This window comes from Macrosteles quadrilineatus, unplaced genomic scaffold, assembly GCF_028750875.1.
Source record: "Macrosteles quadrilineatus isolate MER2022 unplaced genomic scaffold, UCM_ALF_1.0 Scaffold_21__1_contigs__length_2333173, whole genome shotgun sequence".
NCBI classification, from domain to species: Eukaryota; Metazoa; Arthropoda; class Insecta; order Hemiptera; family Cicadellidae; genus Macrosteles; species Macrosteles quadrilineatus.
In genome coordinates this window covers 1,193,288-1,211,678 of record NW_026542614.1, presented here as the reverse complement: position 1 = coordinate 1,211,678, position 18,391 = coordinate 1,193,288, and the positions used below count along the sequence as shown (strand labels likewise).

At 34.8% G+C, this 18,391-nt stretch overlaps 1 protein-coding gene across 1 annotated transcript; it reads right to left on the bottom strand.

Moving 5' to 3' along the window:
• Nucleotides 1–14: 14 nt before the first annotated feature.
• On the bottom strand, nucleotides 15–12,959 carry LOC129005474 (zinc finger protein 37-like). Its single transcript, XM_054434369.1, has 6 exons — nucleotides 12,525–12,959; nucleotides 11,206–11,290; nucleotides 7,931–8,126; nucleotides 5,427–5,537; nucleotides 4,403–4,444; nucleotides 15–2,562 (listed from the first exon to the last, which is right to left on the bottom strand). Exons 1-6 carry the CDS (start codon nucleotides 12,820–12,822, stop codon nucleotides 1,168–1,170), a joined length of 2,127 nt encoding a protein of 708 aa, XP_054290344.1. The 5' UTR covers nucleotides 12,823–12,959; the 3' UTR covers nucleotides 15–1,167.
• Nucleotides 12,960–18,391: the final 5,432 nt, after the last annotated feature.

Below are 18,391 nucleotides of genomic sequence, written 5' to 3'. Positions count from 1 at the left end.
AAATACTTACATGGTTTGAGTTTTTATTCATAATTTATTTGAAGTTTATATCATGTGAATGGAAATAAATAAATATTGTTTATAGTAACAGTCATTAATCAAGTTACAAGTGTTTAAAAGTGATGTTCAATAGCCGTGGAGAAGGTATAGTCTAATGATTTACAACAATGTTTTTGAGAAGAACAAATGTTTCCGTGCCTAGAACTTATTCAACATTTTTGAAAAATTTCCAGACACCTTATTGCAAATTAAAATTTAAATATATTCTATAATACTTTACTTGGTAATATTATGTTTGTAAATCTTTTTTTGATCTTGTACAATTACATAAATTCCTATATTTTTGATTTATTTAATATCTATTTTACTAAGTATGGTTTTCAAAACTCATTCTAGTAAGTCTTATACAAATTAAGCCATGATCTTTTTTCACAAATTGTGAACAACATTCAATAAATTGTACATTTAATGTTATAAATTATCAAAAGCCAGCGTGAAATCTTCTTTAGTGTTTGACATGCAAGAGAATTGTTTTTGCACAACAGGTCTTTGTACATCAGGCTTTGTTGTTTTATTTTGTGTTATTCTTCAAATGTAAGTTAAAAGGAAAATTCACATTTTCCAGTTCAATGGATTTTATATAAATACCGTACTTTAACACTGAAAAATAATTTATTGATTTGTAAGCAATACATTTTAATTTTAATAAGCCTTATTTAACATACCTGTATGTAAAAATGCTGAAACCAAATATGTATTAATACAAAAGTAAATAAATAATTGCACATAAGTCAACAAAATTTAAAAAATAAAACAAAATAGTTTTTCATTCAAGCAATAAACATGCATGGAAAAGAATCAATTTAGATTCTTAATGAAAAGTCCCTTCTTAATGTAAAAGATCTAGGCTATACACTTAAGTTGAAGAAAAAAACAAAGAAATATAATAAAATGAACAGTTGAGAGAATAGGGACCTACAGAAGAAGTTAAACATTATTTTCTATATACAACAGTTTATACAATCCAATTATGCTATTTATAACTGTATATATTTTTCCATTGTTTTTTTTTTTTTCACCGAATGTAACTAATATAAGGGCAAATCACCAATTCACAAAAAATATTTACAATCTTTCAGATAGCTCCAATTTACATAATGTAAATCTTTACGATTCCAGATAATCTTCTAAAAGATGTGGCTCAAAGCCGTTCAGTTCTTCAGTCTCGTTCATGTAGACCACACTCTCATGTATCTCCATGTGTCGGTTGAACTTGATTGGTGACTTGAACACTTCTCCGCAGATAGGGCAGCGTAATAGCTTTGACTTGGAGTGAGCTGACTGCTTGTGCTGAGTGAGATCCAATTTTCTCATGAACGCTTCGTCGCACATATCACATTCGTAAGACCTTCCTTGACCGTGTGTCTGAATGTGGACCACGTAATTAGCTTTGTGTCTGATGGTTCTCCCGCAAATCGGACACTCGTGGGGCTTTTCGCCAGAATGGATCATCATGTGCTCTTTTAAAGTGGCTTTTGTCGAGAGCCCTTTCCCACAAGTTCTACACTTAAACTGCGGATTCCTCGGTCCCTCGCCTCTCCTTTTAGCTCGGACACTACCTTTTTTTGAATGAAGCTGCGAGTGGTTGTACAGAGTTCTCTGTGATTTGAATACTGCGTTGCAGATTTTGCAAACCAAGGGATTGCCGGATGCGTCCACATGGTATTTGAGATGTTTCTCAAAATCACTCTTTTTTGTGAACGCTTTGTTACACTTTTTACACTTGTACGTGCTGACAACTGCATGTCCGTTAACGTGAACGACCAAGTTTGCCTTATGTCTAAAATGTTTTCCACAGAGTAAACACTCATGAGGTTTCTCACCCGTGTGAATCATGATGTGCTCTCGCAGTGTTGATTTTGTTGACAGAACACGGCCACAAAACTCGCATGTAAGAGTTCTCTGTCTTTCTTCCAGTATCTGAAGTTCTTCTTCTGACATGTCTTCGTGACATAGTGAGTGGTTAGCCAATTGTTTTTGAGATGGAAATATTTCACTACATATCAAGCATACGAAATAGTTATCGCCAAATTTAGCTGCTTGTGAGTGCCCTCTACAATTCTCAGAGCCACATATGTGACATAAACCTTGGTACGCTTCTTCTTCTTCTTCATACTCATCATCATCACCGACCTGAAGAACAGTTACTTCCTCCTGCTCTTCCACACCATTCTCTTCCTCCTCCTCGAGAGTTTCAACAGCTTCATAATAGTCTTCCTCGTCATTTTGTTCATGGACCTCCTGGTCATTTTGTTCATAGTCCTCAAATTCTTCCATAGTCTGCTCAAACTCCTCTGCAAGAGTGTCTTCAAATCCTTCTCCCTCTACGTCTGGCAGATTCATTTCCTCTGGTAATTGCAAGTCCCCTATTTCAGCCTCTTTTCCATCCTCATAATCGACATTGGTCTCCTCTTCTTGGTCTGCCTCTTCAACTTCATTATTCTTGGTCTCAATGACAAGCTTATTAGAATCAGGTTTTGAATAATCTCCGTCGTTCAACACCTGTTTAACAAAAGATAACAGTTGACTCACACTGTATTCACACGAGGTATTAGGGGGTTCAAGCAAAGTTAGTTAGAACTGCTACCATTTTTTAGGGGTGTGCGATGCATTGAAAATGCATTGAATCGCAGTGGTGGTCAAAAAACTATTCAATTCATGAGGGAGTCAGTATCCATATACGAAAAACGCCTGCAGAAAGTCAATGCAATGTGAAATACAGGAGCGTGTTGTTGTTGTTGAGTTTCCTTTTTGCAGGCTTTCTTATTTAATTAATTCTTTGCATATAAATATTGCTTTGTGTTTGTTTGATTTTTTTTATTTGACATTGCAAATGATGAGAGGTTTTGTTAAGTGTAAGCAGTGTGAGACATGTTTTATTACTGTAAACATAGCCAAAACAAGTGACACCAAAATCATTAAAAAAATGACACAAATCTGAAAATTTGTAACTTTGTACTTAACTACTAAGATTTATGTTTTAGACTGATAAATTTGCTATTTTTGTAGGTCTGACGCTATGTATACTTTATAGTTTGTAGGTCTGATTCTATCCTCTCATCTTATTAATGTAAACGATTGAAAGTTTCAGTAATAATCTTACAAATGTTTTGATTTGTTTACACCAAAACATATTTTTATTTGTAAAATCAATATTATAAAATAGGTAACATATTTAAAAATATGATTCTGCAAGTAAAAATCATGAAATAGGCAAGTAAAGCAGCTCATTGACATGTCCAGCAATACAGGTTCTTCTAATATACGATTGAAAATAAATATTTTTCACCTAAAATTCATATATGTGATGTATGAATATATATGTAAGGCCTAATACCTCATCAACAAAAAATTGCATTACACAAATAAATTTTAATTATTGTTAATTCACTTCATTGACAAGTATGAATATAAAAATGCCGTATTGCTTCAAAGCGAATCGAAAATCTTTTGAATCAAATCAAAAATCTTTTGAATCGAATCGTTGCTTCTAATCAAAATTTTTTGCTGCATCACACACCCCTACCATTTTTTTTTTAAATTTTGTGTTGGCCCTACCCACTGAATACCGCACAAATAATCGGTCCACTAATTGCAATTGTATAACAAATACACACACAAAATTTGTTTTGTATTGTTTTAAAAACATAACACTAACTATCGTACAACAAGAACTGACAGGGATACTTGGTCATGGTTACTAGAATAATAGGCTACTGAAAGATTTGATATGTCTATCTTTGTAGCTAACAAGATAAATAAACAAGACCAGTCAATTCTTGTGATAAAAATGTGATAAGCGCAGATGTGCACCACCGAGGAGATCACGATAATAGTAAACAAAAGAGTCCCCAACATTCTGTTGTGACTGTAACGGAATAAAGTACCACAAGAATTTTTTACATTTATTTTCTGTAAGCTACAGGAAGTTTTGCTTCCACATATGTTTTTGCTAAATTTTCCAATATTCTAATGTTTTGTGTATATAGTGTAAAGTTATGTTTTGTGTTTCCTGTGCCAGTTTGGACTCTTTCCAGAATATCAGTTTTTTGCGCCCCCCTAAAGCCTGCGCCCCAATGCACCGCATTGGTTTCATTGGCGTTAGTTACGCCACTGAATGGCATAAAGATAAGGCACTACAATAGTTTTTAAGCAAACACTATGGAGAAATCGCACTGAAGAGGGATTTTCATCAATTATACCTCATAATGGTTAAATAAAACTTGCTGTACCTAGCTGAACCTTTTAATGTAAAAGTGCAACAGATTAACGGGCACAATGTGGACAAAAACGTGGGTATGGGTGTATCAAACAGAGCAAAGATATTAAAATTTTATCTTACCTCAACATCATCATCCTCTCCTGCCATGTACTGGTCTGGATCCTGTTGGATAAAAATCATGTTTACATTTAAATAAGTAAAATAAAGAATTTTCTAAAATGTGTTTACAAAATCTTTACTTAAGGTAAATAAAAATTAAAATAACTTATTTTATTATTAAAGTTTCTCTTCAAGATTGTCTACTTGAAATTAACTAAATGGGAATCAACAATCCCAATCTCAATGGGAATCAAACCATAGCAAAATATGCTTTTTTACTGAGGAATAGCCAACCATTTCTCATAGAAACTTTCTATGGGACCTTCCACAATTTAGGTTATCGAGAATATTGTACATTGGGTTAAAAGTTAAAACAATTAACATGTATGGCATAATACCAGAATAACAATGACAACAATGAATAACAGTAACAATGTTGAACCAATGAGCCTGTATATCACACTGAGATATACAGGGTGTCCCAAAAGTATACAGCCAAACTCTGTGAAATGGATTAGTCAAAATGAAAAGAAAATCGAGATAAATTGTTCCCAAAATTGTTTGTTAACCAGACATCCACTATTTTATATTTTTGTATAACCATTTTATCTTTGGATAGTTCCAACTAGTGAAGTGTCAATATCAAAATTATACCAATAGGCCTACCTGAAAAATCAATTTTTGTTACCAATACATTTTTTTTTTACTTTACTAAATTTCATCGTTATACTACACCAACCCCTGTCTTTATCTCCTACAGCCTACAAAGTAATTTTCGGGTAATTGAGTGTTTTTCAAGTAAAATAAAAATGAATGCAGCAACTAAAAATTCTTGATAGCCAATTAAAAATTAAACCCTTTTTAAAAACTTTAAATAACTACCACATGTAAGGTAAATTTAGACCTAAGTAGGTCATGGCGACCTTTTGCGATTGCAGTATGCATCTGCAAGGATGTTGCGAGGATTAAAAAATTCACGCTTTTGCTAAACTTTCCGTGGAGAAAATTTGTTGTGTGTGTGTCATAGAGTAAAAAAAAAACAAACCTGCTCAGTATCAGATAATGGCTCCTCTTTGATAATAAGTTCGGATGTGAACTGTTCAGAGTTCAGGACGGTAGATTGTTCATCTTCAACTCTCTTCTGAGCACTTTCCACCTAAAAACCAATTATAAGAACTGTGTTATTGTACATCTCCATTGTAAAATTAAATTTTAAAACCGTTGCCTTCAAGATATTATTCAAGATATTGTGTTTTTACTACTATAAACATATCCAGTAAGGATCTTGTTTTTACATCAAATTAAAAGCTTTTAGTATCACCTATTATTGATAGTTTACATGCTTCAATTAAGTTGATAAAACACCAGAGGACTACCAGCTACACTGAAAATTCAAATAAATTTAGTCTTCTCATAGAATAAGTATGGAATTATGATAAAGGCATTAGGTACTTGAGTAATTAACAAATAGTCTAACACATGGGTATTGGGTTAAAATCCTCAACACTAAATTTTGAGCCACTGGTATTTAAAATAGAGATGGACCTAAATTAGAAATCAGCGTAATATATATATGTGCAATTCCAGTCTGTACAAACCAATCCAATTGGGTAAGAGTTTTTAGCCCCTTGAAAATTGCAACAATCTATGCTGGACAACTTAATAAAAACACCAGTATGTTATGTTCAAAGGCTCGTCCAAACCAAAGCGAGACAGCGGCAGGAGCGGGAAGGGGGTGAGTGCCCGGCGGTAGCCAGCGGCAGTGGTACGTGGCGGGAATGGGGCAGCCCACACCGAAGCAGCAGGCAGCGGAAAGTCCCCTCAGTTCATTTTCAGCTTAGTTTAGTGAATGTTTATATTATTGTGTTTTATGACTTAAGTTATGAATCTGAGGCAGCAAGAAAAAGAAGCTTTAGGCAATTCTAGCAACAGCTGAGGATGAAGATGAAGGTGGAAGAGAGCGTTCCATTAAGGTTCAAAATTTATCAAACTAGAAATTTATTTGTTGAGTAGGCCTACCATAACCCTTATGCTGAATCTAAGAAAAGACAAAGGCGGTTCTATATTTGTTTTAGAATGACCAACACATGTTTTGATGAAATCCTAGATTTAATGACAGAGGTCATACTAAAACAGCATATTAGCTGTAGTCCAGCCAACATTGCGAGCGGAAAAATCCAACATGTTACAAACCGGAAGGAAGATCGAACAACGCAGCGGGACAACGGTAGCAGTACCACTTTTGTGTGGGTGATCACATTTATTACCATGTGCTTTAAAATCCTGCACGGGAATCTGTCCTCCTCCCCCCGATGCCCCGCTCCGGTTTGGACGAGCCTTAAAGGATGTGCAGCTTGAGAGTCATGTTTAGGAATATCATGCTTGGGCTTTTGAAAGTTGGCCAAGCCGACTGAGGAGTTGGCTCTCCAGCCAGAAGATGGCACTGTTGAATGAGGGAGATGTACACCTGTTTGGTCTCATGTGTACCGGTAACTCATGAAGGATTCACCTGACTGATAGAGCTAGGAGGGAGAGGCCGACAAAAAATATTTAACGTACATGGAGGAAAAGAAAGTTGACGGACCATGGCCTACTCTTGGTGAGTAGCACCTCATAGCAGACATTTCGCTAGGTACTTCTTACTTGAAATCCTAACCGTGTGTAATTCTCTATCAAAACATATTTTTTCCTACAGTCACCCGACAAAGTTGGCTTCCCTGTACTGTTTATAGTACAGAAAGCTGCTAATTGCTGCATATTTATACTTTGCCGTACGGTTTATACTTTGCCGCACGGTTTATACTTTGCCGCACATCAGGATTCCAACCAAACAACACAAAACAGCGTGGTTTTATTATGCACGTAATCCGTGTACGCTTGGAAATAGGTTGGCAACACTTAAAGATAATAATACTATGAACAGCTGATTGACTATTATAACTACGATTTAACCTGTCATTTCGTGTTTATAATTTTGGTATTTCTGAACTTTCTGGACTTTTCTTTTAAACGTTTTTAAAACATTCCTACGGTCTTAATAAACAAGAAAATACCTTTAAAGCATTTTTTTTAGGCGCGGAAACCACTTCAAATTACAAAAACATACGGAACTATATTCTCAAAAGACGGAGCACATTTCTTGCCGAGGAAAAATAGCGGAGTGATACGGACCACGGGTACTACTTTCTCCAGGGCGAGGGCACCATTTGTGTAATTGTGTTGCTAGCTGAACCTAAAAACGTGTTGTATAGTGTTTGAAAGACTAATTATTTATGTTTTATAGTGACTGTAGGAAAAATATAATGTGTAACACGAGTGAAAAAGGCCTTTGCTGCACTCGAGATCATTCCGCACTCGCCTGCGGCTCGTGCGTAAACATTGCTCTCGTGTGCAGCAAAGTGCCACTTTCACCACTAGTTACACAAATAACTATTGTTCATTCGATTTTTGTGTTCATGATGAAGGAAAACGTAAAAAATATGAAAAAATAAATCATTGATTATGGAGTTCAAAGGGTTGAATTAGGTAATTTTTAGAGTTATTAGATACCTGTTCCGGTGGATTTTTGTTGGCATTAGGTTTTCTGGCAACCCAGACAGTTTTTGTGTACAACTGAGATAATTCTGGTTTACTGGGCTTCTTGCTTCCAAGATACCTTCGCTTGGCTGTAAGTTTTCTGCCATCGGGATTGTGGATGTTGAAATATCCTCTGTATTTTACTCTATGCAGAGACCTCACATTGAACCTGAAAACAAAACACAGGCAAAAAATTTATCAGTGTGTAAAGAAAAATAATTCCCCTTTTTACTATATATTTAAATATTGTATTTAAATATATTTACTCCTTGCAATGCTCTCAAAATGAATTCTTTACAAATCTTGGTTGCCCCTAGGTTGGAAGAACCTGGAAAGTAAAAATACCAAACAGAGCTTTGGCAGTGGAAGCTTGGTGTTAAAGAAATATTTGAGTGGGCCCTGTAAAATAAAAATACTCCCCAGAAGTCCTTATGGGACGTCCTTGGTACTGTTGAAGTTCTTCCAGAATGCAATACCTTTTGTAATAATATTTACCAATCTTAATTCTACACTGAATTTAATCTGCTCACTACCACACTGATATTTAGTGTTGCACTTAAAAGGTGAATCTTTTGAAGTGGCCTATGATTTACTGAATTACCTTTATTTCAATAGTTGAATAATATTACTAATAATGAATTACCAAGGTTATAGAGAACTAGAAAGTGAGCAACAATTTGATTTATTTAACAGAATCTGAATTAATGAATACAAATGATTTCAATTTACAATTGCTGGTGGTGATTTATTTAATAAAAATGACCTTGAGTGACACAATCAATTTGGAAACCGTTTGATTGAAAACATTGAACAGATTTATCAAAAGGGAAGATACGGTGCGGTTTCACACTGATCTCAAAAATGTCAACGGAAGAGTGGTATTTAATTTAATTGTTTGAGATGACCAGTACCAAGCAAATCCTTTTCGTTGGCCAACGATCAAAAACGAAGGTCGTCTTGCAGTCCAACTGATTAAACAGTATTGTGTTCAATTCGTAGCAATATTTATTAGAATGTTGCTTTATTATTTTATAGCTAATTTGGTACTTTGGCGGTTCATCTATGTTCAAACTGACACAACTTCCGACAACACTTCCGCATCTAGCCGAACCAGCTACCTGCTCCCTCCTTTGATATTAATTTATTTCCCCCAAATTAAATACTGACTGTGACACTCTTTAAATGAATTGTACCTCAATACTCAACAATGAAATTCTATAATGACTCTGTGTAAAAATTCCAACACTATAAAAATCTTATAAAGTAACTCTGAATTACCCTACAAAAACATTTTTGTCTATTTATTCTTAATACTATTGGATCATCACAGCTTAGAAAATACTACAGATTATTACACTATAAATGGATATAAAAATCAGTGAATTGAATTCGAACCTGGAAAACATGTGATTATTTGACATGAACTAACAGAATATAACAGGAAAATCTACCGTGTGCGACTCACTGAATTATAAGATATAACAATAAATAACACAATTACTTACAATTTCGGACGTCCACAATAAACACTAACACAATTTGAAGGAAAGGGATGAGGAATTGTAACTAGCCGGTATTCTAATAAGAAACGCGATCGATTTGAACTCGTGTGACGAACGTGAAATTTCCAAATGGCGGATTGCGTTGGTCGGCAAAAACGAACTTTTTGGCACCTGTTTGACGAACAAAACTGATTCTATATTCCACTCGCGTTGCAAATATATCCCTTCGGGATATAGGCTATACGATTTCGAGAAAATGAAAATTTATCCGACCAACACCGTGAAATGAATTTAATTTGCACGAACGAAACCTTTGCCGAACTAGCTACGTTTTGAGACGGGTTGCTGGCGGCTCGTTCTATCCCTACCACTTTTGGATGGAATTGTGGGTATCTGATCAGCTGACTATTTGTTTGCGTCTGCTACACGTTAATTCGTTGTTTATACGACGAAATCGGTACAAGTGATTAACATGTAAATAAATAAACTTAAATGATAGGCTACAAACTTATACAGGGTGCAGCAAAAAAACCGATCTATTGGCTCGTTCAAAGCCTACACATTGCAATTGTCTGTAGTCATAGAACAGCTGGTCACCTAAGCAACCCGCGTTTAATGAGTTGTATTAAAAAGTACTGATTCAGTCATTAAAACTCAGCGGCAGTTTATTTATTTATTCCAACGGGAAACCCATTACATTGAAACATTACCAAGAAATAACAATAAAATAAGTTCCATGCATTCTTCCAATTAGGTCAACATGGAGAGGTTCCGTCGCCTAGCACAATCATGCGGTAGGTTACTAACTTTAGAACAACGGCTTCTGCGTTCAAAAAGAAGCTAACAGGCCGTCCAAAGTCAGATCAGACGAAAGACAACTAACATTATAGAGTTCTAGCTTTTGTGGAAAACAGTCCTCGTAGGCCCGCCTGTAAACAAGCAGCTGCTTTGAACACGCCTGACCACTCGGATACACGGATTTTGAGGTTCAATCTTAATTCCATTCCTAAAGATTAATTTGACTTAATCTGTTTGAATCTGTTGATTATTCATACAGATAATTGCGACGGAACCACTTCATTTCTATCTAATTTAAAGAATGTACGGAACTGCCGCTCATTTGCAATGACTGAATCAATACTTTTTAAAAGCAACTTGAACATTTGCATGTATTTAAGGTGAACACTGTTCAATGACTACAGATAGGCAGTGTGTAGGCTTTCCAACAAGTCTACCCCCACCTTGCTCAGACGACCTGTCGCTGAACAGTGAGCTGCAGAAAATAACTTAGATCAGTTTTTTTTTGCCGCACCCTGTGTACAGTTTGGCCAAAACTTCTGTGCGCATGAACGGGTCGCTACTAGCCGAACTAAAACATACGGGTACCGGCTATTGGCAGTGCTGGGGGTAGGGGTGAGAGAGTAGCAATACACAAATGTTTCCACAAAAGTACTCCCGCCGACCCCCTCATCTAGACCGAACCAGATCTGGTCGCGCGCACAGAAACTTTGACCGAACTGTAGAATAAACCAGTTTGTTATTCCTAACACCCCTGTTAGTTGCAAAGTTGTATTTAAAACTAGTTAACTTCAGTTTAAATCTACCAACTGTCCTTCTAGGCTGCTTAAGACCCCGACAGTATATTTGGTAAACATATGGAACATAAATAAACAAAGAATGTAAACAAAAAATTAAGATCATATCGAGCGAGAAAATATAGCGTACATAAGTTAGTTACATCCTTACTTGGTTGTGAGTGGTGAAGTTCTTCTTGCAGGTAAGTTTCGTCGAGGTATGGCTAGCTCCTTTAAATACCTCCTTCCAGTTATATCTATAAACAGCGTAAAATATTAATATAATCATAATTACTTTTACACTAAGGAATGCTAAATGGGCTAACTTAATTAAAATCACTATCATCATTAAAATTACTGTTCTTAAAGGTTTATTAGGTCTAGACTCGAGAAATGAATTATTGTACAGATAGCCTAGTTTACTTAAATAGCTTAACGAGGTGGTCTGAGTTGAAGAATGACAGAAAGCAAAAATATCTGACAGATGATTCAATAATGTCCTCCAAGAACAAACCAGCCCACGCGGAGACATGAAAAGTGCACTGCATCTTCTACACTTTGCCGATCACAAACCGACGCAAACAACGAAACGTGAGTTTCTGTTCATCCAGCAAACACATCCCTATCACCTCAGGTGCACGTACACTTTCACTGTTGTACTACGCAGCTTTCAAAGTTTTTCAAGTTATCAAATAGGCCTAGTAGGCCTAGTCTAGGGTAAGTTACAGTTTCTTAACTGGACTAGGCCTACGCTAATATCGATTGAGGGTACAGTTTCTTAACTGGGCTATGCTAAATAGGCCTATTGATTGAAACTAAAGATTCGATTAGTAAACCTTCATGCAATTTTTTCACCACCAGCAAGTTTGGTTGGTTAGGTTAGGTTAGGCTATGATAGTTTTTTTTTTTTTATAATAGATATATTTTAAAATATCGATCATTAATCAATATTTTCAATTCGATAGTTTCAATCAATATTAGCATATAGCCCAGTTAAGAAACTGTACCCTCGATTGAAACTATCGATTCGATTAGTAAACCTTCATGCGATGTTTTCACCATCAGCAAGTTTGGTTGGTTAGGTTAGGTAATGATAGTTTTTATATAGATTATTTTTAAATATAAATTATTAATCAATATTTTCAAATTAATCAATATTATCAAATTAATCAATATTTTCAATTCGATAGTTTCAATTGCTATTAGGGTAGCGTAGCCCAGTTAAGAAACTGTACCGGATACCCCTAGTCTAGGCCGATTATGAATTAGCCTAGGCAAGATATGAAAGTCTACCATGAATTAATTAATTCTAAAACCATCTGAGATTTTTTTTAATTGACTTCACCCAGTCATTAGGCTAAGCCTAGGACTTAATTAAATTCAGAGAACACGAGGTGTTTAGCTCAGCTAGGCATAACTTTTTGTTAGCCAAGAACAAAACACTTGTAAAAATAACGAGTTAGACCTAGGCCCTACCTACTGTATGCTTACCTTGGTTGTAGTAAAAATCTTCTCTTGCAAAATGCAAAGAACAGACATACACGGCAACTCCATCAATAGCTGATGCAGCTTCTCTCCCGATATTGAGAGAATCAATCCATAATTGGCGCCTATCATAAATACATCTATCACCATTCTTTTTGACAACCACAATATTTCTTTTGCCTCTACTAGGAAATTTATGAAACCCAAGATGAGGTTTATTAGCAGCAGCTGTTGAAAAACATCCGTAAACAAAGCAACTTCTATGTCTCGATGGCAAATATTCTGAACTGTTAACATCAGCCATATTAATAAAACTTTACCTATAATAAACAAATTATCCTGGGAATAAATTATAGTTTACAAAACAATGATAAATTTGTGATGATTTAAATAAGCTTATAGAGAGAAAATAAATATTTATAACATTGTCTTATCCCCCTGATACAATGAACAAATTACATGTATATGACAATCAATATGCATCAACGCCATATATAACTGAAACTGAAACCAGAAGGACATTAACACAGTTTTAAAATGGCGTTGGCAACGACCATCCAAACCCCTTTAAAGTTGAATTCCAAAGATCTTTTCAAAGCCCTTTAACACAGCCATTTCTTATATCTCAAAATAGTATACAAACATTCTATAATAATTATATGTTTTGTATATGATCTCTGCATTAGCTTGTTTGTTGATTAAAACATGACAATTTCCCATTGACTGTTAAGTTACAGGGTTTCATCATATAGAAAAAATTAAAACAAAACTCCTTATCACAAATAAATAATTATAGTATTATATTTTTATTTAATAAATTGATACTTAAAATATTCATCTTTGCAGTCCGATATATTGCGTCATACGGGACGGTGGCTTCATTCTTGGCTTAAAGTCCCTACTTTGTATGGTTGCCAGTTCAATGAAAATAAAGTATTTAAAAACGTAAAAGTATTAAAACAACGTACATTATTTACAACATTTACAGAGTTATGCCATAGATAAAACATACTCCCCAAGGTTATACACTTTAAAACATGGACGTTTAACGGATTGGCAAAGTAGATATAGACACTCATCCTCAAGTTATCTTTCAATGAGTCCCTACAGCTAGTGGCCTATAAATTAGTATTTAGTGCCTTTCTTGCCTTGTACACTGTGAGTACCCTAGGTCCTTGAAGATTGACCGGCAGTGATCCAAACCCAGCTGATCTACCTATAATAAAATCCTCAAAGTCCATCTTTTGTAAAGATCAGCACATCTTCAGCCGCTGATGAGTGCCCCCACAATGGTTTTTGTACGGTAAAAAAAGCTTTGGACATTTCAGGCCTAATTAATTAGGTGCCAGCATTTAACATTTTTGAGAGAATAAAAATGAATACGTTCCTACAGATTGCTTTTATCATCCTCATACAGATCACCCATGAAGCACAGATGGTTGGGCCAACGTTGGTAAATTGTGGAGCCACACAGTTGGCCAACGGTAGAAATGTCACCTCTTTAAACTGTTTTCCAGCCAACCATTGTCCAACAATGGCCCAACCGTTTTATTTCACACAAAATAATAAAGATTTAGTACAAAAAGCATAATTATTAGTTGAGTAAATTGATTAAATAGTTCATAAAAACAAATTTTGAAAAAAAGCTAGAACAAAATTTTTTGGCCCAGACGGGTCTCGAACCCGGGTCCTTCGACTTATGAGCCTCTTACCTTACCACTGAGCTATCTGTGATTGTTGATTTAGAGAGTTTTCAAGTGGTGAAAGAGTAGCCGACAGTTGCAATGGTCGCAATACTTCAAACATTTTTGATACTACACAGTATAATATTATTCTGTTAATCTGTTAAGGCATCATAAGTAGTTTTTTTTTTTTTTTTGAGTTAGAGAGGATACTGGTATTTGAATATAGATTAATTAATTACCGTTAGATTATTAATGCTATTATAATTAACTGTTATATGATTAATTACTCTTTCCCCTTAAATTGTTGCAAATAAGTTAAAGAATATTAATTTAAAAAATATTTGCATTATTATAATTATTAAAATTCATTGTTGTAGCCCCGGAACTGTAATATATAAAATATCTGGTTTTACAATACCTTTATCAGTTCCAAAAACTTTTGGAAACTTTTGGAACTGATAAAGGTATTGTAAAACCAGATATTTTATTATAATTATGTTGTGAAAGCTAGACCCAGGGAATGAAAGTCGTGTAAACTCAACTATGGACCATCGTTGGTCCAACAAAAGTATCTTTTGTTGGTCCAGCGGAGTGAAAAACGGTTGGACAACGGTTGGCTTGATGTATGATACCCAGCAATGCATATTAATGTATTTCATTAACAATGAACCAATGTTGGTCCACAGTTGTAAATATTGGTTGGCCCAACTACGAGATATACAGTTGGACAACGGTTGGTTGGTTGTGGAAGCTCCAACCAACCATCAACCAACTGTTCCACAGTTGGCCAACGTTGGCCCAACCATCTGTGCTACATGGGCAGTCAATTAAAGACATTAGCAGTAAGTTGTGCGTCTGGTATGAGCATAGACGATTAAACAATAGTCATAGCAATTTCTATTATTGAAAATAAGCTTAAGACAACGTCCGTTATAAGTGACGAAATTAGTGGTGATTACAAAGTCACACAAATGAGGAACAGGTTTCCAGGCTATCGAACATTTAAGGTAGGGGTTCATGCTCACTTGTGGGACAAAATATATTTGCCTGAATTCTGGCCTACTGACTGGGGCATATATAAATGCCTTCAGGTTTGCTAAAAAAGCAACAAGCACTGCTCAGTGTCAGGAACATTTTTTAGAAACTCCCCCCAACTCTGTAAATTTAACGTAGAGTCTGAAGTGACTGATGATAATTCTGACACACAACTCTCATAGCATAACAAAGCGATTGGGAACTCCTCTAACATTTGCTTACAGCAGTCATCTAATAAAATACTATCTAGGTCAGCTGAAAAATTAAACATCCTCCCACATCCTCCTGTGGAATATTCAATCCATTACTAACAAACTAGATTACCTACGATTGCTTGCGTATGACAGTATAGTGCAGTAGAAATAGTGTTGGAGGTGGAACTAATTGCAACATAAATTATTCCAGTTAGAAATGGTAGGTACTACTATTGATGGTGTTGTATCAAATTATTGAAAATTTCATATTGGAAAAGAATATAATGGTTGAATTTAAAATATACTGTTAACAGTGATGCACTAAAAAAATTGTGTTTAAAAACGTGGCATTTAAAAAGTTGTTTATTTATAAGTTATGTTAATAACATAACTTAAATATATAAGTATCATATATAACTTAAAAGTATAATATACCTACTTTTAAAATTTGTTTTTTTCATTTTTGGCCCTTAAAACATAAAGTTTTCCAATTTCTCTCTAGACCTTTTTAAAGAGCTTAAAAAACAAACAGTTTAGTATATATAAGTGTTTTTTACGGTTATTGGTAACGGGGAAAATTAAAATAATTGGAAATTTAAAATCCCCATGTTATTCTTATGGAGAATATTGTAAAATGTTGTAGATTACTTGTTTGTGGATATATATTTCGATAAAACTTTGCGGATTTATTTATTTTATACTAAATAATTGATATTTTACTAAAAACACACTTAATTAGTTCCCTTGTAGCAGCAAACCAAGGTACTCGTTTCGTTAAACCTAATGTTATTGGGATGCAATTATAAACTTAATTGAAGTGTTCCGTGGACAACCGGTGACAACCGGTGTTGTGGTCATACGTAAAACGTTTTTGAAGCTACCGTCGCCTTATTTTGCGTTTTCATTTTGGATTGTCAGCGCATGCGTCATCATTAAGGTCCCGTAATAAATCTGCTACACTCTACTTATTTCTCGAAGCAAGAAGCGGATGAACCTAAAACTTGCTAAAATCTTTACTTCCGTCTCTCTCTCTCTCTGACTTCCAAGATCACCGCGATAGCTGTCACGAACAAGTCTCTTCAGCGCACATTTCGATACGGAATGCGAATGAGGTTGTGCTACATAGCATATAGCACGAGCACCAGAATCACTAAAATTGTCTGTAAATTTTTTATACAGCAAAAGTTATATAGCAATGTTATATAGCAAAAGTTATATAAAAATGTTATAGGCTTTAGCAGTTATATATGTAGCAGGTTTTTCTACATAGTGTAAATCCGGCTTTAAAAATAAAGGTATGGACGCACCACAGATTTGCCATCAAGCATCGGCATTCATTTTGATGTATATTTCGAGTCATGCACAAACTGCCTCCCTGTACATTACTTATGTGAGTTAAATGTGTTTTTTTTAGTTCGTTTGACACTTCTACTCGACCGATCATAATTTCGGTCTCAAAGCTATGCAAGCACATATTTGTCTTCAAGCATTATCATTAATCTATCAAATGTATTAATCTACAAAAAAATTTAAATTGGATTTTTTTAAATTTTTACTTAAATTAAAGATGTATTCAAGATGTTACACTATCCCATACGTTGTTATCTAAAAACCTTCAGTGAAATACCAGCTTCCATTGGAATTATTCATTATTAAGATCGGACGTACCTAAAGCACACTGCTAAATCACAAACAATCCAAATTGTTTAAAAATGGAGTTATTTAACATCGATTTATAGTCAAAAGATTTCGCTTGCAACCTCAACAGTAGGCTAACTGTCTATGTTGACGGGTTTCACCTAGTAAATCTTAAAAAAAATCAAACTTTCATAATTATTTGAAAATCTACACAAATTAAGCTTTCCAACGACCCATTAGTTAATAAAATCGTTTGAATTCATTGTTAAGCCCCTGAGCTGTGGATATTATTGTAAGAATATATTACTTACGTCAATCAGCTCATTAAGTCGTGAGTTTCACCTCAGTACATGTTTCGACACATTGTCATCATCAGCTGAGTTAGTACTTGTGAAGGTTTAATTCACCAGATGGCTTCGTCATGTTGAATAAATTAACACGTAACATGTAACACGAATACGACACGACACATATACATTTATAACACGTAAAACTTGAAGACTTGTTCGAGCAGGCCTGCATGTCTTCAAGTTTTACGTGTTATAAATGTATATGTGTCGTGTCGTATTCGTGTTACATGTTACGTGTTAATTTATTCAACATGACGAAGCCATCTGGTGAATTAAACCTTCACAAGTACTAACTCAGCTGATGATGACAATGTGTCGAAACATGTACTGAGGTGAAACTCACGACTTAATGAGCTGATTGACGTAAGTAATATATTCTTACAATAATAAAATCGGTCCAATAGAACTCTAGATTTAGTTGTACAAAGATTTTAAAACTGAATTATTAGATTTAATTGAAAATCAATTAAGAAAAATGGAAATTCGTTTAGTCTGCAGGTTTGCTGCGGCGGGGGTATTAGCGAATTTCCCTATAGGGAAGTAGCTATTACCGTAGGTCTCATGGTAAGACCTAAGCCCGGGACCGATTTACTTTTTCATTTTGATGTCCCCAGAGGCCAAAAACACCATTCGTTCAAATTTTTATATATCTATATATAGAGATATATATATATAGATATATATATATATATATATATATATGTGTCCATCCGCACGATAACTTGAGTAATTTTTGTCCGATTTTGATAAAATTTGGTTTGAAGGTGTAAGGTGGGATAAACTTGAATGAGTTCGCGAACCAGCACGATCGGACTATGGGAACGGGGGTTTATGGGGGGTTTTATGGGGTAAAAATAGGTTTTTCCCATTTTTGACCCTAAAAACACAAAATTTTACAATTTCTTTTCAAACCATTTTGTAGAGCTTAAAAATACAAATAATTCAGTATATTGAAGCGTTATTATGCGCCT